The 25032-nt window shown below is 36.5% G+C and overlaps 1 protein-coding gene across 7 annotated transcripts in view; it reads left to right on the top strand.

The window, feature by feature from the left end:
• The window catches only part of COP1 (COP1 E3 ubiquitin ligase), a 260298-nt gene that overhangs the window by 191655 nt on the left and 43611 nt on the right, over positions 1-25032 (top strand). For all 7 annotated transcript variants that reach the window (XR_014136418.1, XM_060643577.3, XM_060643574.3 and 4 more), the window contains 3 exons: positions 8581-8698; positions 11419-11543; positions 12653-12813. Coding sequence is in view for 6 of the 7 variants with exons in the window: in XM_060643577.3 (XP_060499560.1) it covers positions 8581-8698; positions 11419-11543; positions 12653-12813 (404 nt within the window). In the remaining variant the exon portion in view is untranslated. The remainder of the gene's footprint in view (positions 1-8580; positions 8699-11418; positions 11544-12652; positions 12814-25032) is intronic.

Below are 25032 nucleotides of genomic sequence, written 5' to 3'. Positions count from 1 at the left end.
AATTTTGTGACTACTCAGTGATACTGACCTAAGAACAACTTTCACTCAGCTAGGTTAAAAAAAAAAAATTTTTTTTTTGTAAAAGGAAACCAAGTTTGGGGTGCTTGGGTGGCTCAGTTGATTAAACGTCCGACTTTGGCTCAGGTCATGATCTCACAGCTTGTGAGTTCCAGCCCTGTGTCGGGCTCTGTGCTGACAGCTCAGAGCCTGGAGCCTACTTTAGATTCTATGTCTCCCTCTCTCTCTGCTCCTCCCCCACTCATGCTCTCTCGTTCTCTCTCTCTCTCTCTCTCTCTCTCTCTCAAAAATAAATAAACATTAAAACAAACAAACAAAAGGAACCAAGTGAGACTTAAGTGGTTCCATACAGCATGGATTTACAGACTAGAGTCACTTCTGCAAAAGTCTCTAGACCAATACGTGGCAACAACACCAACAACAAAAGTCCCAGGAGAGGGAGATAGGAACTGATTCCAGAGTTATATTTTATTATTTAAAATGTCTACTTTTTACCAAAAAAACCCAAAAAACTATGGCATATACAAAACAGGAAAAGTTAGTAGAAACTATCACAGATGTTGGGCTTTCACTTAGAGACTTGCAAGCAGCTGTTAATAAAAGTATTCAATGAATTAAACCACAATTAAGGAATGAAAGAGAAATTTAAAAAATATATCTCACCAAATAGAGAGTATTAAGAAAAATAGAAAAAAAAAAAACAAATAGAAATACTGTAGTTGAAAAGTATAATAACAGAAATGAAAAATTCACTAGAGGGACTCCTAAGCAAATTTGATCTGGCAGAAGAATCAGTGAACTTGGAGTTAGGTCAGTAGTGATTATCCAGTCTAAGAATGGAGAAAAATGAATAGAGGATTGGAAACCTGCGAGACATGCCAACATAAACAGACTCTCAGAAAATAAGGGAATAGAGAAAGGGATGGAAAAATATTTAAGGAAAAAAGTGGCCAAAATCTTCCTAAACTGTATGAAAAACATCAGTTTACACACCCACGAGGCTCAGTGAGCTCAATGTAGGATAAACTCAATGACATGCATACCTAAACACCTCAAGTTCAAACTATTGAAAGCCAAAGGTAGGGAGAGAATCTTGGAAAACAGCGACAGAAAAGCAATTCACATAAAAGAGATCCTCAGTAAGATTAGCAGTTTCTCATCAGAAACCATGAAAGCTAGAAGGCAGTGTAATATATTCTAAATGCTGAAAGCAAGATTGTCAAAAGAATTTAATATCCAGCAAACAAATCCATGAAAAAAATAAAGAATTTAAGACATTCAGAGATAAACATAAACTGAGCAAGTTCTTTTCTAGCATGCCTACCGTTCAGGACACACCACAGACAGGCCTTCAGGCTGAAAGGAAAGGATATGAGGTAGAAATGAAAATCCATATAGAGTAATAAAAAACACTAGGTGAAGATAGTTTAAAATGTATTTTTGGTAACAATTCTGACTGATTTAAAAGACAACTGAGTAAAACAGGAGTTCTAAAATTGTGTTCGTGGGCTTGTACCCTAAAACGATGTAGTATGTATGTCCATATAGCTCAGAGGATGGGGTGGAAAAGTGAGGGGAAGAGCTATATTTGAGCAAAATTTCCCCATAATATTAAAATAAATTAATGATGATCTGAATTAAATTTTCTTAAATTCACATGCTAATTATAATCTATAATCCCCAGAAAACCACAATGAAAATAGCTTCTAAGAAATATAATAAAAAAACAGCAACAGAGGAACACAAGTGTTATCCTGGAGAACAGCTCTTTAACACAAAAAAGGCCAGGGGCGAAATGTAGAAACAAAAAAGATGTAGGAGAAACAAAAAGTACAATTGCAGGTATGAATCTTATAAATAATTATGTTAAATGTAAGTGGATTAAACACTCCATGCTACAGAGATTGGCAGAATGGATGAAAAAAAAATATGGGAACCAACTGTGTACCGTCTATAAGATACACTTTAGATTCAAAGACAGACACATTGAAAGTAAAAAGATAAAAAAAGATGTAGCATGCAAATGGTAACCAAGAAGAAGCTGAGATGGCTGTATTTAAATCAGACAAAACAGACTGTAAGTAAAAATTGGTGCTGGAAACAAAGAAAGCCATTGTATAATGATAAAAGGATTAATTCAGCAAGATACAACAATTATAAATACAGATATTCACAAACTATTTTGAAATGCATGAAACTGTAATTTGTAGAATTAGAGGGAGAAATAGACGATTCACCAAAAGTAGTTGGAGACTTAAGGACTCTACTGTCAATAATGAAACAACTGGACAGAAAAGCAGCCGGTACGCGAAATACTTGCATGGCAGTAGCAGCGTGACCTGACAGTCCCACGTGTAACTCGTTCCACTCAACAACAGAATGAGTGTACATTCTTTTCAAGCAAACATGGACCGTTCTCCAGGATAGATCACATATTAGGTCATATAATAAATGTGAATAAATTGTAAATTTCATATAAATTCGAAATAGTCCAAATCATGTTCTCTGGCTAAAATGGAATTTAATTAGAAATCGACCTTAGTAGTTAATTTGGGAAATCCACAAATATTTGGAGATTTCTGAATAACCCTTCAGTCAAAGAAGAACTTGTGAGGGAAATTAGAAAGTATTTTGAAGTGAATGTATATGAAAATGAAAACATACATCATAATCTGTGCTAGTGGCTGAAGCAGTGCTTAGACGAAATGTCCGTCTTCAAGTGTTTATATTAAAAAATGAGAAAGATGTTAATAATCTAAGCTCTCACCATAAAAATCTAGAATAAAATAGCAAACCAAGCCAAAGATGAGCAGAAGGAAGAAAATAATAGGGTGGAAATAATGAAATAGTAAACAGGAAAAAAAGTAGAGTAAATGAGTAAAAATTGGTTGTTTGAAAAGAGCGACACAAAATTGGCAAACCTTTAGGTAGACTAAGAAAAAAAGGTCACTAAAATTAAGATTTAAAGAAGGGAGATTACCGCTGACCTCTCAGATAGTAAAAGGTTTACAGCAGAATACTAGGAATAACTGTATGCCAAGTTAATAACATAGATGAAGTGAAAATATTCTAGAACATCACATATTATGAAAATTGGCTTAGAGGCAGTACAAAATTTGAATAGACGTATGAAAAGGAAAGAAATTGAATTAGTAACTAATAACCTTCCTGCAAAGAAAAGCAGAGACCCAGATCACTTCACTTGTAAATTTTATCAAATGGTAAGAAATTACACTAGTACTTCACAAGTTGTTCCCTGAAGACTTTTCAAAACCAGAAGCCCAAAATACACACGAATAGAAAAACAGACCAATATTCTTCAAGAACACACATGCAAATTCCCCGAATGAAATACGTGCAAACCAAATTCAATGGCACATTTAAAAGATTATATACACTATGTCAGTGTGAGATTTATCCCAGGAGTACCAGATTTATTCAACATCCCAAAATCAATTAATGTAATAGACTATATTAATAGAATAAAGAGCTAAAACCACACAATCATCCCAATAAAGACAGAAAAGGCATTTGACAAAATTCCATACCCATTGATAATTAAAACTCTTAAACAAATAGCGGGAAACTTTGTCAATCTGACAGAGGGTTTCTGTGAAGAACCACAAGTGAAAGTCATAGTTACTAGTGAAAGACTGAATACTTTCCCCTACAATTAGGAACAAGGCAAGGATTTCACTTTTTGCCTTTGTGGTTCAACACTGTACTGGAGATTCTAGCTAATATTGCCAGGGAAGAAATGGAAATAAAAGATGTCCTGATCTGAAAGAAAACATTAAACTGTCTTTATTTGCAGTGACATCATCCCATATGTAGAAAATTTTGAGGAATCTTAAAAAAAAAGAAAAAGGATTAGAACTGATAATTGTTAGCTGGGCCACAGAATAAAATATCAGTATAAAAAATAGTCTTTCTGTGCATGAACAATATACAATCCAAAAATAACAACATGATTCTGTTCAGAATAACATCAAAAAGAATAAAATACTTAAGGAATAAATTTAATAAAGTCAGTGCAAGTCTTATACACTGAACATTACAAAAGTCTGCTGAGGGAAATTAAGATAAATAAATGCAGATGCATTGTGTCCATAGATTGGATGCATTAATATTGTTAAGATGGTAATTCTCCTGAAATTGACCTATAGATTCAACTCAGTCACTATAAAACTTCCAGCAGGTTTTTTTCCCCAAGAAATGATAAACTGATCCAAAAATTTATATGGAAATGCTAAAAGACAGAAATTACCAGGAAAATTTTATAAAAGAACAAAGTTGGAGGACCGTTTCTACTGAATTTCAGAATTCTAAAGCTGCAGTTATGGAGCATCTGGCTGGCTCAGTCAGGAATGAGACTCTTGATCTTGGTGTTGTAAATTCGAGTCCCACATTGAGTGTAGAAATTATGTAAAAACAAAATCTTCGAGAGCTAGAACAAACAGTGTTAAGTTTTTTGTGGATCCAGAAAAGACCCCAAATAGCCAAAGCAATACTGAAAAAGAAAACCAAAGCTGAAGGCATCACAATTCTGGACTTCAAGATGTATAACAAAACTGTAGTCATCAAGACAGTATGGTACTGTTTCAAAAACAGACACATAGATCAATGGAACAGAATAGAGAACCCAGAAATGGACCCACAAACGTATGGCCAACTAATCTTTGACAAAGCAGGAAAGAATATCCAATGGAAAAAAGACAGTCTCTTTAGCAAATGGTGTTGGGAAAAATGGATAGCGACATGCAGAAGAATGCACCTGGATCACTTTTTTATACCATACACAAAAATAAACTCAAATTGGATGAAAGACCTAAATGTAAGGCAGGAAGCCATCAAAATCCTAGATGAGAAAGCAGGCAAAAGCCTCTTTGACTTCGACCACAGCAAATTCTTACTCAACATGTCTCCAGAGGCAAGGGAAATAAAAGCAAAAGTGAACTATTGGGACCTCTCAAAATAAAAAGCTTCTGCACAGCGAAGGAAACAATCAGCAAAACTAAAAGGCAACCGACAGAATGGGAGAAGATAGTTGCAAATGACATAACAGATAAAGGGTTAGTATCCAAAATCTATAAAGAACTTATCAAACTCAATACCCAAAAAACAAATAATCCAAGAAATGGGCAAAAGACATGAATAGACACTTTTCCAAAGAAACATCCACATGGCTAACAGATACATGAAAAAAAAAAAATGCTCAATGTCACTTATCATCAGGGAAATACAAATCAAAGCCACAATAAGATACCATCTCACACCTGGCAGAATGGCTAAAATTAACAACTCGGGTAATAACACATGTTGACGAGGATGCGGAGAAAGTGGAACTCTTTTGCACTGTTGGTGGGAGTGCAAACTGGTGTAGCCACTCTGGAAGACAGTAGGGAGATTCCTCAAAAAATTAAAAATAGAACTACCCTACAACCCAGCAATTGCACTACTAGGTATTTATCTAAGGGATACACGTGTGCTGTTTCGAAAGGACACATGCACCCCAATGTTTATAGCAGCGCTATCAACAATAGCCAGAGTATGGAAAGAGCCCAAATGTCCATCGACGGATGAATGGATAAAGAAGATGTGGTATATGTATATGATGGAGTATTACTTGGCAATTAAAAAGAATGAAATCTTGCCATTTGCAACTACATGGATGGAACTAGAGGGTCTTACGCTAAGTGAAATTAGTCAGAGAAAGACATATCATATGATTCCACTCATGTAGAATTTAAGGTACAAAACAGGTGAACACAAGGGAAGGGAAGTAAAAATAATAGAAAAACAGGGAAGGGGACAAAACATAAGAGACTCTTCAATATAGAAAACAAACAGGGTTGCTGGAGGGGTTGTGGGTAGGGGGTGGGCTAAATGGGCAAGGGGGCATTAAGGAAGACACTTGTAGGGATGAGCACTGGGTGTTATATGAAGGGGATGAGTTACTGGATTCTACTCTTGAAATCATTGTGCTGTATGCTAACTAACTTGGATGCAAATTTAAAAAAAATAAATGAGTAAATAAATAAAAATAAATAAATTCCTAGGGGTGCCTGGGTAGCTCAGTCAGTTAAGTGTCCCATTCTTGGTTTCAGCTCAGGTCATCATCTCTTAGTTCATGGGTTCGAGACCCGTGTTGCTCTCTGTGCTGACAGTGTGGAGCCTGCTTGGGATTTCTTTCTTCTTCTCTCTGCCCCTCCCTGGCTTACATGTGTATGCCTGCGCCTCTCTCTCTCTCTCTCTCTCTCTCTCTCTCTCACACACACACACACACACACACACACAGAATAAAATTAAAAAGATTTTTTTTTTTTTTAATCTTAAACACAAAAAACAGGGCATCTGAGTGGCTTAGTCGGTTAAGCGTACGATTTCAGCTCAGGTCATGATCTCACAGTTTGTGGGTTCAAACCCTGCGTCAGGCTCTGTGCTGACAGCTTGGAGCCTGGCGCCTGCTTTGAATTCTGTGTCTCCCTCTCTCTGTGCCCCTCCCCTACTCATGCTCGGTCTCTCTCTCTCTCAAAAATAAAATATTTAAAAATTTTTAAATAAAGGCTACAGTTATACAAGACTTTGTTGTGCTGGCAGAAGGTAACATATATGTAGATCAGTTGATTAGAATTATGAATCCAGATGTCAGTTCATTTTCAACAAGGGTATTAAAGTAGTTCATTAGAGAAGTTTGTTTTCAGATCATGCAGGGACAACTGGATGCATCTCCATCCACATGCAAAATGATGAACTTTGACTTCTCCTTCATACCATACAGAAAAATAAACTTAAAAAAAAAAAAAACCATACATGTAAGACCTAAAACAAACTTAGGAAAAAAAATAGAAGGGCTCCTGAGTTGCTCAGTCTGTTAAATGCCTGACTGTTTATTTGGCTCAGGTCATGATACTGTGGTTCGTCGGTTCGAGCCCCGCGTCGTGCTTCGCGCTGCTAGTGGCAAGTCTGCTTGGGATTCTCTGCCTCTCCCCTACTCAGGCTCTTGCCCTCTCTTTTAGAGTTAAATAAACTTAAAAAAAAGGAAAAAATGGAGGGAAAATCTTTAAGACCTTGGATTAAAGTGTTTTATGGATTTATAAGAAAAAAAAAATAGATAAATCGGCCCTTACCAAAATTCAAAGTTTCTGTGCTTCAAAGTACACTGTTAAGAACATTAAAAAGGCAAGCAACAGAGTGGTTGAAAATATTTGTCAAAACTTTTGTCTTATAAAAGTTGTATCCAGAATTTTCAAAGAACTCATGTAAAGAAACCGTCATATGTTGGTTCTATGAATGTAACATGGTAAAGTCAACAGTTTGTTAGTTTCTTAAAAAAACATAAAACTGTCATGTGGCACAGTAATTACACTTCTAGGTATATACATGGGACCCAAATACATGTTCTCACAAAGACTTGAATGTGATTGTTCATAGCAGCATTAATTTCCATAGGCAAAAAGTGGAAACAAATATCCTTCAACTGGTGAGTGGGTACACAAAATGTGGTGTATCCATACAATGGATACTATTCAGCAATAGAAAGGAATGAATTGTTGGGACGCCTGGGTGGCTCGGTGGCTCAGTCAGTTAAAGGGTCCAACTCTTGATTTTAGCCCAAGTCATGATCTGTCAATTGTGAGTTCAAGCCCCACATTGGGCTCTGTGCTGACAGTGTGGAACTTGCTTGGGATTCTCTGTCTCCCGCTGTCTCTCTCTGCCCCTTCCCTGCTAACGCAGTCTTGCTCTCATTCAAAAATAATGATCAAAAAAAAAAAAAAAAAGACATGAACTGTTGACATACGTTAAAACATGGATGAACTTCAAGAACATTATATGAAGCGTAAGAAGCCATACATAGAAGCCGTGTATCGTAGGACTCCATGTGTATAGAATATCCAGAAAAGATAAATTTTTAGAGAAAGTTAGATAATACTGATTGCCGAGGGCAATGGATGATAAATGGGCATGAGGGATCTTACTAGGATGAGGAAGATGTTCTAAAACTGATTTATGGAGATGCTCACACCACTGGGTAAAGTTACTAAAAATCATTGACCTGTATACTTACAGTGAGTTGGTTTTATTACGTGTAAAATGTGTCTCAGTGAAGTATTTTCTCAAAAGCAAATGTGAGAAATAAAATTAGATAGCATTATTATCTTTAACCAGAAGCCTATAATGTTACATTATCTTTTTAAAATAAGGTCATCTGAAATGTGAGGATACATTTAAAAATTTTTCAGTTACTTTGAAGGCTTAATACTCTGATTCTAGAGCCAGGATCACTGGAAATAACAGTGGAACTCCCTGTCAGGCTGATGTTGGCTTATGTGTATATACTGTTTTATGCAACCATATTTTCCTAGATCCAAAACAGAAAACCCACTGTATCTTCCTAGTCTTTAAAAATGAGTCATAGCACCTAGTTTACTGCTGTTACAAGTTTGGTTTATTCCTAAAAAGTTTGATGAACGACACCAAAAGCAGCTAAGTTTAGCTTTGCTTTCCATTCTCCATTTACTACATTTTTCTTTTTCTTTTGTTTTACTTTATTTGTTTTAGATCACTGTGTCCACTACTATGATCTTCGTAACACTAAACAGCCAATCATGGTATTCAAAGGACACCGAAAAGCAGTGTCTTATGCAAAGTTTGTGAGTGGTGAGGAAATTGTCTCTGCGTGAGTATTACTCTTCTGAGGTTGAACTTAACACAGAGCTCTATCATCATTTGCCAGTTTTATAATGTCACTGTGGGTATCTGTAAAGAGCGACACTGTGCTATATGCACTTTTTCATAAATAGTAGATTTTTTTATTGTAGAATTAAAATACATGTATATTCTGGTTTGTATTGCTCACTTTTATAGGCTATTTATGAATAAAATCCCGATGATGTTAGTTTTTAATGCAACCCCCCTTTCAACATTTGAACTTCAGATTGAATTTCAGCCACCACTTCTCCTTAAGAGAAAAATAACATAAGTTGATGGGATAGAATGAGAAACGTTTTATTTATTAACATCAATTAATATGTTATTGTATATTTATCTGCATTGCAGTACAGTAGTATTGTTTTTGGTTTTAAGTAATATTTGGTTGATTCTATATTACTTGATGTCCCTATGGTTTCATGGTGAGTTTTAAATGTGTTTTGAAAGTAACTTAAGTATGGCTGCTTATATTTGACAAATATCCTTTGAGAAGCCTTCTGCAATAGAGAATTATAATGTAAGCTTTTATTTTGTTTGAAGGTTAACAAGAGGTCAATCAGATAAGTAAATCTCAGTTGCTAAAATATCACTGAGAAATCTCTTCTAACAAAGGCAGCACCTTCTTTCTGTTATCCATTGCATATCTCTCTTTATTTTATATTAGCCTAGTAATACTTTCTTAATTTCTCTTTTTCATATCTATTATTTCTTTTCATGCTTACTGACACCTTGTTTTCTTCTTTTCAGTTAGGTTTTTTTCCCCTTGCTTTCTAATTTTTAATCTTAGGAGTTTATTAATGACAGTGCCTTGGTATTAAACACTTGGTACCTCCCTCCTCATCTACCTCTATACTAGTTACTCTTGGTAAGAAGTTGGTAATTTGAGTTGATTTAGCAAGGTAATTTGAACAGAGTTACAAACAAGGGGGAAAAAGTGAGAACTGAGTTTTAAGGGACAGTAACGTAGGGTAATTCGTTCACAAACCTAAATTAGTGTTAACCAGTCAAAATATATCCCATCTTTAGGAGTAGTAATGGGCAGTAAATAACTAAAGTTTTACTCAGGTTCAAATGTGGATAGTACATTATATGGCAGAAGTATTTTTCTTCAGTTTTGATTTATAAGTGTTAAATGAGTTGGATTTCAGCTAACTGAAATACATGTATCTTATTTGTCTAAATTGGGAAGTTTTAGTCGACCTAATTAATGTGGATTTGTTGTTTGTAATTTTCACCAATCTCTTGTCCTTCTTAGGTTTTATAAGTCCTGATTTTTTTTTCTTGAACATATTTAGGGTTTAGAAGTTTTTAGAATAAGTTTATCCACAAGTGTGTTTGGAAATATTAAAAAGTAATACTAAAATATACATATTGCTGCAACCTCTGAATTCTTGGCCAATAAAAATATATATACACATAAAGAAATATTTAATGCAACATTATCGAGCAAAAAACCACTTCTATCTTGGCTCTGTTGTTTACTAGCTATGTATGGTATCTTGAAAACATCCTTAGCCTTCTCATTCTCAGTTGTCTCATCTCTAAAATGGAGCTAATTACAGAAATTACATTGTGTGTCCTTAAATGAAGTAATAAATGTAAAACTTTCAGCATGGTGCCCTATTCTGTGAATGTTACAGTAAGAGAAAACATGATTTATTATGTAGTCATTAACAGATATCAAAGTGTATTTATTTTACAGAAAAATTATGAAGCAAATTCTTGAATGAGGGATAAGCAATTTAAAACATAATGTGTATGGTATGATTGGATTTGTGTTACAGAAAGAGAAAAAACATGGTATTTTATTCAAGTTCTAAGACTGTATGATAGGTCTCTGTATGATAGGATTACCAGCGATCTTTTTTTTTTTTTTTTTAATTTGTTTAATGTTTATTTATTTTTGAGAGACACAGAGTGCAGGTGGGGAGGAGCAGAGAGCAAGGGAGACACAGAATCCAAAGTAGGCTCCAGGCTCTGAGCTGTCATAGAGCCCGATGTGGGGCTCAAACTCACAAACTATGAGATCACGACCTGGACCAAAGTCAGACACTTAACCGACTGAGCCACCCAGGTGCCCCACCAGTGATTTTTATATGTGATTATTTTTTGGTAAATAACTGCATTTGTGTATAATTTCAGTAAATGAATTACTTTATATAGACTATCCCAGTTATTCATACTATTGCACCCCTTAGGTACAACTAACTGTCAAAGTAGTTTAAATTTAGGATACCAATACAGCACCAATACAGTTCAGCAGTAAACCAAGTGTCACAGATTGTATCCCTAAAATTAAGCACAATTCCCAGTGGAACTTTGTTATTTGATGATTGTGGTATGATGGTATTGATGATATTTATTAGTAAGCACTTCCTACATGCCCAGGGACTGCTGAAAGCCTTTGAAATGAATTTACTTTTCACATCTGATAGAATTCATCTAATTCAATAATGTAGGAATCACTGTATTTCACATAACTAATGAACTAAACTGAGGCCAAAGAGGTTATGTAACTTTCCCAAGTTCAAAAACAAATTAATCGTATATATTGAGCATTGTAACTCAGAAAATCTGGCTCCAAAATCTGCATTCTAAACAACCAAACTGGATTGCCTCTAATTAGTAATGATGAGTTTCAGACCATGAAATCTTAAATGCATTCTAATTTTTTTGTGTTTACCTCAGCTCAACAGACAGCCAACTAAAACTGTGGAATGTAGGGAAACCATACTGTCTACGTTCCTTCAAGGGTCACATCAATGAAAAAAACTTCGTAGGCCTCGCTTCCAATGGCGACTATATAGCTTGTGGTACGTAAAACTGTCTTTTCCTGCAACTTTTTATTTAACAGGCATTTGTCACTGAAATTGCATTCACTAGATATAGGCTATGTACCAAGTCAAGAATTGATCTGTATGCTCAGAAAGTAGCATATTGAATTCTTCTTAGATTGTACTGGAAGAAGCATTAGTTCTTCCCTCCTTCACTGAGCACAAACCCTGTCCACATGAAATAGCATGAAATCGTTAAATATGTTTTGTAATTGTTCTTCATAGTAATTTCTGTAGATATTATGTAAAAGAAAATATTAATTTCTGCTAATGACCTAATTTCAGAGATACCGTCTTAAGCTTGATATTCATTTTCCTCTATAGAGTGCTGTCTTCAGTAAGCAGTTTTAGATCGTCTTGATCTGTTATTCTAGGGCTTTTGTTTTTTGTAATTTATTATTATTATTATCTTTTGTAATTTACACAAATAGGAATCAGAAGTAAAAGAAGTCACTTTAGGTTTTGTGAAGATGCTACATGCACCTAATGCCCAAATATATGAGCTTTCATGAATTCTTTCAAGTGACTTGACTTTTATTTAGTGAAGTTGTATATAATCTAAACCCTTCCAGAACAAATCTCTTGCAGTTATTCTACTTTGATAGCCTGCTCAAAAATATAGGTTTCTAGACTGCTTATCTAATAGAGTAATATCTTTATTGGAGAATGGGACATAAATTTTGTAGGTTGTTAAAATCTGCCTTTGTAAGTGCTGTAACTTTCTTTTTTCCTCTTAGAAGTCTTCCTAAACATCATTTAAGATTCATGGTATAATAATAAGTCTCTGGTCTTTTTTAGACCTCTGCTATCATAAATGGGTTTTTACAGTAATTTCAGTCTTACAATTACCAATGTTATATATCATTTGACAATTATTATTTCTTTAGATTAGTAAAGTGTAGCTTTTCTCTATGAATCTTTTTCTCACATGATTCCCAAGAAATTTTGTGCTCTGATCTTCCAGATTCAACCATGAAAGATTTGTCTTTGAGCTTAAACATTGAGTAATAATCACCTTATGAATGTGATGTCCGAATTCTGAGTTCTCCCATTCTAAAAAAACTATTTACTTAAAAATTTTTTTTTAGGAAGCGAGAACAACTCTCTTTACCTGTACTATAAAGGACTTTCTAAGACTTTGCTAACTTTTAAGTTTGATACGGTCAAAAGTGTTCTGGATAAAGACCGAAAAGAAGATGATACCAATGAATTTGTTAGTGCTGTGTGCTGGAGGGCATTGCCAGATGGGGTAAGTTTTCATATCAGTTTTTTCACCTTGATGTCTCATGTAACACTGTATGTATACATATGTGAATTTTTGTTAGCTTAAAATACAAATTGATATGTGATAACACATTTCCTTGCTTAGTATTGCATCATCACAGGAAACAGGCATTTTAGGTAGTAATTGAAATATGTCACCAGTGGAACAGTGTCCTACTGATGTAATGTCTCTCCTGTGTAGCCATAGCATCTTGCACATACCTCTGTTTTAGTGTTATCACATTATCTCTTTATATCTCTTCTAGAAGACTGGAAATTTCTAGGTACACACTGTGTCTCATTTTCCTTAACGATCATTTGAAGTATATACTCAGTAAACATTGAGCTGAACCTAATATTAGCAGGAAAAAAACTTGCTGTAGGTAAAGGAGAGTACCCTATATGTACACCTAATTAAATACTATTTCATAGCAAAATTCCTGTCTAGAAAATATACTTATATAAGAATGTTTAAACACATTTAATTCCTTAATAAGAAAGTTACATTTCTAGATTGCAAAAAACCCAGTTTTCTCAAACTTGTCACTTATTAACAAACTATTCTCAAACTTGTCACGTTTTAAAGTATAAACATTCTCATAAGTTATGTGAAGAAATAATTGTTTTATTATCTTGGTTTTTATAAGCAGTAAGCACTCACTAATGTCATCTTATTAAAAAATAGCTCTTTAGGTGCTTCCTTGGTTAGTTTTACTTTTGATCAAAAAATTTCTTACTTGATGGATACTTTAAGAATTCTGAGTTTTGGGGCGCTTGGGTGGCTCAGTCGGTTAAGCATCTTGACTTCGGCTCAGGTCATGATCTCATGGTTTGTGAGTTCAAGCCCCACGTCGGGCTCTGTGCTAAACCGCTCACAGCCTGGAGCCTGCTTTGGATTCTGTGTCTGTGCCTTCATGCTCATGCTCTGTGTCCCTCTGTCTCTCAATAATAAGTAAACATGAAAAAAATTAAAAAACATTCTAAGTTTCAGGTACTGTTTAACTTTAACTAGATATATTCCATTCCTATCGTATTTAAAATTAGTGTGACTCAACTTCCAGTCTTGGCAGTGGCACACTAGGTGATTTGTACTAACCTTTCCCCCAAATAGAACTAGAAAAGTTGGAGCAAGTATATTTATTTTAAAAACAATAACAGAAACCTATTTGAAGGCATTGGCATGTAAACAAGATAGAAAAGAATTACTGGCCTAGGAATGTGAGCCTGGCTTTTGAGTATGCTTTTCTTCTGGGAGCCTTTGCCAGTCTTGTTGTAATGGCTGAGAGCACTTCTAGTAGCCTCACAAGGGCACAGGGATCGGAGTCTAGTATTCACCACTGTGGGGGTGAACTCACTGTGGTTCAGGTCCTCAGAGGGCTATAGTCTAGGGTAAACCACTAGAAGATAAGCTCTCACTGTGATTGCAACTCAACTTCATATCATATCAGTCCCGAAATTAAATTGAAGTGATCCTGGATTGGTAGTTAAATTAAAATTAAATCCTCTTTGAAAGAGGATCTTCTAGAGAAGATCATCTAAGGACTTTATTTTTTTCAAAAGCCCAGATACACTAACTAGGTCACAGTAAAAAACATGCATAGGAAAAGGCAAGACGATATGAATAAGTTCAGCATAAGCAGTGGACAATGGAAACAAAATCACAGCAGCTCCGGATATTGGAATTGTCAGACATAGCGTGAAAATAACCATGCTGACAAGGAAAAAGACAAGATTGAAAATTTTAACTGGAAACTAAAAAAAACTATTTTAAAAATGAAAATCCTAGAAGTGAAAAATTATAATTACCAAAACTAAGAACTCAGTGGATGGATCATAGGGAAGATAAGACAGAGTTGAGAATCAATGAACTTTTATAGGTAAGCTAGGAGAAAATATACAGAAGGAAGCATGGAGAGACAAATATTAAAAAAAAATACAGAAAAGAGGTGGAGGATGAAGTAAGTTTAAAATATTCAATAAGAAACCTCAAAGGGGAGAAAAGAAGTAATGCAATTAAACAAATATTAGAAAGGATTATCATTGAGACCTTCATAAAATTGATGAAAGACATCAAGGCAGAGATTCAATAAGCTCTTGTGCCCTAAAGAATAAATCTACAATGTGAGTAAAGATTTAATATTATACTTGGACCATGAAGAGACTTAGGCCTGCCTGAAAATCTGACCTTGGGTCTGTCTTGTCATAGTAACTTGATGGAAATGTGCGGAGTTAAGACAAACATTGAATGTTATTGCTATAGGTTAGTCTCTTAAACTTACTGTGAAACCCCATCTGTAGTATTGCACCTGGACTTAACCGTGAGTTGGCGCAATATTGGCCTTACATCTATCCAAAGTGAACGATATGAGACTGGCAGGAAACCAGGGCAGTCTCTGTCCAGAACCACACGCGCCTTCACTGTCCTTGGCAGCCGTGCGAGCTCTGTGTGTGTTGTTCGGGAGAGATGGAAGTAGCTATGCATGTGAATAGTTGCTTGGCCTCCTGATGAGTGAGGGATGTTGTGCATGCTGAATTTCCTGTCCCGTACACCTCTGTGAAACTAACTAACCGAGTGCAAGACTACAGCTAATTGTGTCTCATCCTGTGACCCCTGCTGGTGTTGGACAGTCACACTTTGACATGTCATAATAAAACTGTTGAAAATAAAATGCAAAGGGAGATTATTGAAATAAGACAAAGTACTCTTTTCAAAAAACCAACAATTAGACTGACAACCAACTTCTCATTAAGCAATAGAAACCAGAGGTAGTGGAGCCAGGTCTTCACTGTGTAAAGGGAAATAAATACCTGCCAATCTCAATTTCTCAATTCAGTGAAAATCTCTCCAGACACAAGTAAAATAAAGACACTTTTAGATAAATAAATATGAAGAATTTGCTACCAGTAGACTTACACTAAATAAAACCTGAAAGGATCTTTTTAAGGCAGAAGGAAAAGATGCAGAAGACAAAGTTAAAGGTCAGAGATGCAGAAAGGAATGGAAAAAGGTGAAGGAATAGAAATGGTGAAAAGGAAGAGAAGTGGTAATACTCAGTAAATCTAAATGCGTATTGACTATATAAAGCAATGATGCTTTGTTATTAAAGCTAATAAGCACATAGAATTAAATATTTGACAGTAATAACATAAGGCAGAAGGATAAATGTAATTAGGGTGTTCTCAGGTCTTTGCCTTGTCAGGGAAGGAGGTAAAAAAAAGAAAAAGCTAATTAATGCTAGACTGAGGAGGATGCATATTGTAGTTTATAGGATAAGCTTTAAGTAAGTTCTTGTGGGGCTGGTTTAGTGGTGATGAATTCCTTCAGTTTTTGTTTGTTTGGGAAGACATTTATCTCTCCTTCTATTCTGAATGACGGACTTGCTGGATAAAGGATTCTCGGCTGCATATTTTTTCGGTTTATCACATTGAAGATTTCCTGCTATCCCTTTCTGGCCTGCCAAGTTTCAGTAGATAGGTCTGCCACTAGTCTTATGGGTCTCCCTTTGTAGGTTAGAGCCTGTTTATCCCTAGCTGCTTTCAAAATTTTCTCTTTATCCTTGTATTTTGCCAGTTTCACTAGACATGTCGTGCAGAAGATCGATTCAGGTTACATCTGAAGGGAGTTCTCTGTGCCTCTTGGATTTCAGTGCCTTTTTCCTTCCCCAAATCAGGGAAGTTCTCAGCTATGATTTGTTCAAGTACACCTTCAGCCCCTCTCTCTCTCTCTCTTCCTCTTCTGGAATTCCTATTATACAGATATTGTTCCGTTTGATTGCATCACTTAGTTCTCTAATTCTCCCCTCATACTCCTGGATTTTTTTATCTTTTTCTCAGCTTCCTCTTTTTCTATAATTTTATCTTCTAATTTACCTATTCTCTCCTCTGCCTCTTCAATCGTGCTGTGGTCGCCTCCATTTTATTTTGCACCTCATTTATAACGTTTTTAAGCTCCTCATGACTATTTCTTAGTCCCTTGATCTCTGTAGCAACAGATTCTCTGCTGTCCTCTATACTTTTTACAAGCCCAGCGATTAATTTTATGACTATTATTCTAAATTCTTGTTCCGTTATATTGCTTAAATAGTTTTTGATCAATTCGTTAGCTGTCGCCACTTCCTGGAGTTTCTTTTGAGGAGAATTCTTCCGTTTCATCATTTTGCGTGCTTCCTGAGGTGGCACGGAACTGTGGGGCACTTCCCCCGTGCTGTTTGGAGTAACTTGTGTTGGTGGGTGGGGCCACAGTCAGACCTGCTGTCTGTCCCCAGCCCACCTCTGGGGCCACAGTCAGACTGGTGTGTACCTTATCTTCCCCTGTCCCAGGGGCAGGACTCACTGTGGAGTGGTGTGGCCCCGTCTGGGCTACTTGCACCCTGCCAGGCTTGTGGTGCTGCTTCGATGGGATCTGGCGTATTAGCCGGGGTGGATCCGCAAGGTGCACAGGGGCGGGAGGGGCAGACTCAGCTGCTTTGCTTTTGGTGGTCCGCTTTGGGTGGGGCCCTGCGGCACCAGGAGGGAGGCAGACCCGTCGGAGGGATGGATCCACAGAAGCACAGCGTTGGGTGTTTGCGCGGTACAAGTAAGTTCCGTGACAGAAACTGGTTCCCTTTGGGGTTTCGGCTGGGGGATGGGTGAGGGAGATGGCGCTGGCCTCTGCCTTTGTTCTCTGCAGAGCTGAGCTCTGTCTTCTGGGGCTCAACACCTCTTCCTCCCGGTGTCCTCTCGCCCTCCTGCTCTCCGAGCAGAGCTGTTGACTTATAATGTTCCAGATGTTAAGACCTGCTGGCTGTCAGAACTCATGCAATCCGGCCCCTTTGCTTTTGCAAGTCAGACTCGGGGGTTCGGTCTTGCCGGACGGGCTGCCCCTCCACCACCCCGGCTCCCTCCCACCAGTCTGTGTAGCGCACACCGCCTCTGTGCCCTTCCTACCCTCTTCCGTGGGCGTCTTGTCTACGCTTGGCTCCGGAGAGTCCGTTCTGCTAGTCTCTGGCAGTTTTCTGGGTTATTTAGGCAGATGTGGGTGGAATCTAAGTGATCAGCAGGACGAGGTGAGCCCAGCGTCCTCCTACCCCGCCATCTTCCCTCCTATAAATGTGCCTCTCTGAAGTCAGGTTGAGTAATACAGGAAAGTGATGGGAAGGTACTTGAGGTTAGAACCGTCTCAGAATGAAGATCCTTCCGGTGAGCTCCTGCAGGTACTTGCACAGCCCCGCCATCTCTGCATACTTGTCCTCATGTGGGCCGGCATTTTGAAAAATCTCCTTTAAGTAAGTTCTTAAAGTGTGCTACCTAGACCAGAAAAGTTCTGTAACTCACTTCGTTATCAGTCCAGATTTAAGTTTGATTTTTATAGAATAGCCACTTTGATTAGGCACAAAAAATAACTTTGTTTCCTTATTTTAGATGAGGCAGAAAGTGTGAGAGACTCTTGTTTATTTATTCAACAGATATTTATTATGTGCAGTCACAGTTCTAGATAGGGAAGATAAATTTGAACAAGACTGTAAGAGAAATTCTGGCCCTCTTAGGAGACTTAAAATTTTATGTGCCGGAGGAGACAAAAAACAAAATAAATAAGTTATTATATTAGAAGGTGACGAATGACTTGGAGAAAAACCAAGTGGGAGGCTGGGTCAGAGAGGCCTGGGAGAGGGAGTTGTAGTTCTCAGCGGTGGCGACAGAATTGCCTGAGTAGCTGAAGTAGAGCAAAGACTAGGACATGAAGATGTAATCCACATTTAAATGTGGAAGAGTATTTCAGGTGGAGTAAACAGTTCAGAGGCCTGGAAGTTGAGAAAGTGATGACTGTTCAGGGAACAGAAAGAAGGCAAGCATTGCCTCACTGCAGTGAGCTGGCTGGGGAGCAGTCTATTTCAGAGTGGTGAAGAAGAACCATTTCAACAGAGCACTGTTTACCAAAGCCTGGACTTTGGCTTTTACCGGTTGTGAGTTGGGAGCCATTGTAAGATTTTGAGCAAAGGAATGATACAATCTGACTTAACGTTTTTAAAAATTGGTTTGGCTATATTCTAGAGAATAGACTATGAGATGTCAGGAATGGAGGCAGGAAGGCTGTTGGCAATTCCAGGTAAGGTCAAATAGTGGTATACTAATGAGAAGCAGTCATATCCTGTACATATTTTGAATGTGGAACCAATAAATGGCACTTGGAGAGTGAAAGAGAAAAGTGTAGGATGACACTGAGTTTTGTTTTTCCCCCCAGTAACTTTAAGAGTGGAGTTGCCAGTAATTGAGGAGAAGGCCACCAGAGGAAGTGTCTTAGAGGAGAATAGACTGCTGGGTTTAAGTTACTAAAAATACCAAGTGGAAATGCTAAGTGTGAGATGTATTTGCCTTATAAGTATATAAGGTAAATATACCTGGTATATACTTGGTATATAAGTAAATATACCAAGTTTGGAGTTCACAGCAGATTGTGGGGCCAGAGACAGAAATTGGTAGCTGTCAGCATATGACGTTTAAGCCAAGAAATTGGGTGTATCTCCACAAGGGAGTGTAATTCGAGATTAGAAGTAGTGTGAATACCGTATTTTGGAGGGCACTTTAGTGTTCAGTGATTGAAGCAACGAGGAGGAATCAACAAAGACTTAGAGTAGTTATTGGGATGCCTGGGTGACTCAGCTGGTGAGGTGTCTGCCTTCGATTCAGATCATGATTTCATGGTTCATGAGTTTGAGCCCCACATCGGGCTCTCTGCTGTGCACACAGAGTGTGCTTCAGATCCTCTGTCCCCTGCCCCTCCTCTGCTGTGCGCTCGCACGCACTCTCTCTCTCTCTCTCTCTCTTTCTCTCAAAAATAGAAAGAAAGAAAGAAAGAAAGAAAGAAAGAAAGAAAGAAAGAAAGAAAGAGTAGCTATGTATAGTCTCTTGATTGGAGAATGGTTTTAAGAAAAAAAAGGAAGAAATTGGAGGTAATGAAATACAGAGAGCTGCTTTGGGGTGTAATAAAATAATACCATGTTTAATCTCATCTAGATTACTTTTTTAAAATATGAAATACCTGTCTCTAACAAGGCCAAATATTTCATTGTCTTTCTGTGCCTTAATTCCATTCTGCCTGATTTTGATCAAAAGAAAGAGATCAATTTAAGGACACCTACAAAATAGTTGAACTTTGAAAGTATTTTTACGTTTTGGACAAGTACAAGTAGTACATCAATTTACTGTATGAACTAAAATGACCTAAAACTCTTCAATTAAGATCATACAAAAATTGCACATGCTTTTCTGTTATTTATGGCAGTAATTTAGTAATAGAGAGGGGATTGAAATTAACAATGAGGATAGAGGGAAAGGCATAAATACAAATTAGATATATTCTTTTAGGACAGTATCTCAGTCTTTTTATTTTATTTTTTTTTTCTGTAATTTTTTTTAATGTTTTTATTTTTGAGAGAGAGAAAGAAGAAGAAAGTCAGCGTGCGAGCAGGGGAGGGGCAGAGAGAGAGGGAGAGACAGATTCTGAAGCAGGCTCCAGGCTCTGAGCTGTCAGCACAGAGCCCGATGTGGGGCTGGAACTCACGAACTGCAAGATCATGACCTGAGCCAAGTCATACACTTAACTGAGCCACCCAAGTGCCCCAGTATCTCAGTCTTATAAAAATTTGAGATAGTTTACTGCAGATTAAATTTCTGTTTAGCCTTGCTTTTTCTTATTTTTTATATATATATATATATATATATATATATATATATATATATATATATATATGCCACTTCTGGATCAAAATGAACCAGTGATTCCAAGCCTTGTTTTGAAGAGTCAGCCACGATCATATGTAATGCCCATTCTTTTTATTTCTACTGACCTTTGTATAATCTGAAAAGAATTTTCTACACCGCCCTTTTTTAAGATACTGGTCAATTTTATTGTAGTATTTATTACATCCCTTCTCCTTTATTTCACAGTGCTATGGGAGTTAACAGCAAGCATGCTTCTTTCCCCCCCTTCTTGTTTGCTGTGTGGTCTGTCAGTTTTGCTTTAGGATTACACTTTTTACTTTTAATTAGTCTTGTTTAAAGACAGAATATTTCTTTTTTTTTTTTTTAATTTTTTTAATGTTTATTTTTGAGAGAGAGAGAGCCATGCATGCATTAGCGGGGGAGGGCCAGAGGGAGAGGGAGACACAGAATCTGAAGCTGGCTAAGGTGTCAGCACAGAGCCCGATGCAGGGCTCAAATTCACGAACCGCAAGATCATGACCTGAGCCGAAGTCAGGTGCTTAAGTGACTGACTGCTTAAGTGACTGAGCCACCCAGGTGCCCCAAGACAGAATATTTCTAATGTTGTTTCTTTTAATCTGAGAGACAATGCTTTGTCCTTTGTCTGTTTGTCTTCCTTGCTGTATTTTCCCTGTGTCTAAAAGCACTTTTACTCAGTCACTTTTGGGGTTGCTGACCGATTCTTCTGTCCTTTGTTCCTTAGTTTTGTCTTGCAAAAGTAGTGACTCTAGCATTTTTACTAAAATGCAGAAGTCTCAAGTATATTTAATTTTCAAAGGAATTTTAAGATGTTTCATTTGAACTCTAGTGAAAATACTTTTTTTTAGGAGAATTTTTAAATTGCAGCTTAGGTCCTCTCAAGAATAGAAATGGTAATGATTATCTTATTCTAATGAAGAATGCAGAATTGTTTATTTTATATTTGTTTTTAGTTTATTATTTTAATTCACTTGCAGACATTTTAACTAAGAAAACCTCAGTAGTTTAGAGTTACTTACGTAAAGATGTTCTGTTATTATCAAATTACTGGGATTTTTCCTCCCAGGTCTAAATCTTATGACTTGCATTGCCTAATTCAGTATTAATTTTCATGATATTTAAAAAATATGAATTTGTGAGAAATAACTATTAGGAATAACACAGATCATTTTGCCTTTGTTTAGGCTTTGGAATTTAATTTCCTCAGCGGTCATTTTTTAAATATAAATGAGGAGAACTTGATCGATCGAATATTTAACTTGCTGTAATGAAAGAACTTTAGTATCCACTTATTTGAAGAAGCAATTGTAAATTCTGAAACTGTGTATTTGAGTGTACTGTATCCATATAGGATTGCACATCCAAGTATATTACATGTGAATGATTATACAGTCTTTGAAATAAATGTGGTTTGCTGCATTTCCATAGGTAGCAGCCAACTTTATACTTTTGAATATAGAGAATCAAGGAGCTTAGTAGGCTGTCATTTCAGTTCATTTTCTGACTCTACTTCTTTGAAAAGTACCCCATAATTTATTTGGTCCTGTGTGCAGATGTAATAAAATTTGCTGATTTTTCTTGGAAATAGCCATTATCTAGATTAATAAAGCCCATTTGGTAATCAAGTCTATGTCAGATCTATTTTCAACCTTTCTTTCTGAAATATACTATTTATTCACAATTTTTGGCAGGCATTAATATGGACTAACATAAGTTTTGTTTCCTCCCTTCCTCCCTCCCTCCCTTCCTTCCTTCCTTCCTTCCTTCCTTCCTTCCTTCCTTTGACATCTCTAAATCCTTAAAGGAGTGGTTATACCTAAAAGGCAGTAGTGATATGGTCAGAATAATTCATTAACTAAATAATTATCTTTAACTAATTTAGAGTTCATTTTGAGAAAGATGTTTGCAATTTTAAGAGTGTATGGGGGTCAATGTGAATTTCCTTGGCAAGCGTTTTGCTGGAGTATATCATCTTGGAATGGTATCTCTTAGGATTTTTACTATATATTATTGTAGTTCATTACTCAAAGAAACAATTAGAAATGAATACATGTGGGGTGCCTGGGTGACTCAGTCGGTTAAGTGCTCAACTCTTGATTTTGGCTCAGGTCATGATCTCACAGTTCTTGAGGTCAAGCCTCATATTGGACTCTGGGCTGACAGCATGGAGCCTGCTTGGGATTCTCTCTCTCCCCTTCACTCTGCCCCACCCCTGCTCATGCATGCTCACCCACTCTGTCTCTCTGTCAAAAATAAACATTAAAAAAAAAAAGAAATGAATGCACATATACTTTAGAGAATTTATAAAAAACAAAAAATAGGAAAAAATGTCTATTGAAACTTTTTCCAGAAATAACCAATAGTAACATTTTAATGTAATTAATCTTCATGTTGTTTTCCTTTAATGGGTACTGTTGTTTTTAATAAAATTGAGTATTTTATATATTACCATGTACTCTTTATTTTTTCTTCATGTCTTCTTTACTTTTTGCCTTTATCATTAACATTTCCCAGGTCTAAATGTATTTTGAAAAGAGTATTTCCAGTGACTGCATATTATTCTATTCTAAGGTTTTACCATAACTGGCGTACCATTGTTTTGTTGGGGATATTAATGTTTACTTTTTACTACTATGTAACTTTACTACTTGGAGTACTTCTTGCATTTTTTTTTTGCAGTAAATCTTTAAATTCTTAATTCATTCTTTAGAAGAGAACCTTCAGGATTTGTCCATTTAAAGAAAATGAGTACCTTTAAAATTAGTTTGCCTCCCACAAAAGTTTCCTTACATTGCTCTTTCACCAAGAAACGGTGTGCATGGAAACATGGGATGTAATGCCAGTATCTTTGCCATCTTGAAAATATTTTGTTACGTAAATACGTAATCATTTTTAATTAATTGTTTCCATAAACAATTTTCTAAAACATTCTTTTGATTGTTACATATTATATACTTACATACTGAAAATTGTCTTTTTAATAGAAATTCTTGATTGAAAGGGAAATACCGTGCAATTGAGATCTTGTTTTATAATCAGTCCTTTGGCATTTTGGTGTTCGTAATTCAGGACTATTCCACTATCTCCCACACCCTACATCCTCTGTGAAAGTACCGCTATAAAGCTAAGATAAATTTGGGACAATACTATTTATTCTTGATTTCTGTTACATATTTTTTATCACCACTACTTTATTCAGAGAGTGTAGTTAGGTAAGGAGATTATGTGTGTTCTGTATCTGTGGATCCTTCTGTTGACATGACCCTTATTTAAAACTAGTGGAATAAAATATAAATTGACTCAAGAATGTAAATGACTGTTTCTGTTCTTTTTTTTTTTTTTTTTTTTTTTTTAATTTATTTTTGGGACAGAGAGAGACAGAGCATGAACGGGGGAGGGGCAGAGAGAGAGGGAGACACAGAATCGGAAACAGGCTCCAGGCTCCGAGCCATCAGCCCAGAGCCTGACGCAGGGCTCGAACTCACGGACCGCGAGATCGTGACCTGGCTGAAGTCGGACGCTTAACCGACTGCGCCACCCAGGCGCCCCGACTGTTTCTGTTCTTAAATGATGATAACTATTTAAAGGGACACCATATTTTTTTTGGAAGCAGATACTAAGTCCATTGTAACCCCTGCTGAGATAGTAGGGTGCCCTTATCATTGTTTTATCAGTTCTGAATCACATCATACATACTTACCTAGTCTTGGGTCACCCATGCTAAATGGATATCTAATGGGAAAAGGCAGTACTTGGAAAGGACACTTAACACTTTCTCAGCTCTTCAAAAGTTATTAAAAAATGTATGCTCTATCCTCAGGAAAAGCATTGATTATTAAGGATGGATATTTTCTTTTGTGGCCAGAAACAACAGGAATCATAATGGAAGTTTCTGTAACTCTCAAATGAACGATGTCAGGACAAGGATTTTCCTAATTTCCCTCCCTTGAAACAAAGTCCAGCAAAACTTGGCTTGGGAATCTGTCAACTCTGTTATCACCCATACTATACAAAGTTATAGCCTAGTAGGTGAGAGCAGCTTTTTCAGTCATAAAATAAAATACATTTTTTATATTCTTATTTCTAACGAATAAGACTTTAATATAGTGAAACACTTTTTTGAAGTGTTTTTAACTAAAACCTTATATTCTTAAGGAATCTTCTTTTCTTTACCTAAATCTTTCATGATTCCTATTCATTAAAAATATTTGCTGAATAGGAGCACGTGGGTGGCTCAGTTGGTTCAGCATCTGACGTCGGCTTAGGTTATGATCTCATGGTTCGTAAGTTCGAGCCCCGCGTTGGGCTCTGTGCTAACAGTCAGCTTGGAGTCCAGAGCCTGCTTCAGATTCTGTGTCCCCCTCTCTCTCTGCCCCTTCCCCACTTGTGCTCTCTTTCTCTCTCAAAAATAAATAAACGTTAAAAAAAATAATAGCATTAAAAAAATATTTGCTGAATAATATAATACCTGTAGTATTAATTATAT

Source organism: Panthera onca, chromosome F1 (genome assembly GCF_046562875.1).
Source record: "Panthera onca isolate mPanOnc1 chromosome F1, mPanOnc1 haplotype 2, whole genome shotgun sequence".
Lineage (NCBI taxonomy): Eukaryota > Metazoa > Chordata > Mammalia > Carnivora > Felidae > Panthera > Panthera onca.
Note: the sequence above shows the minus strand (reverse complement) of the source record. Positions and strands in the feature narration are given on the sequence as shown.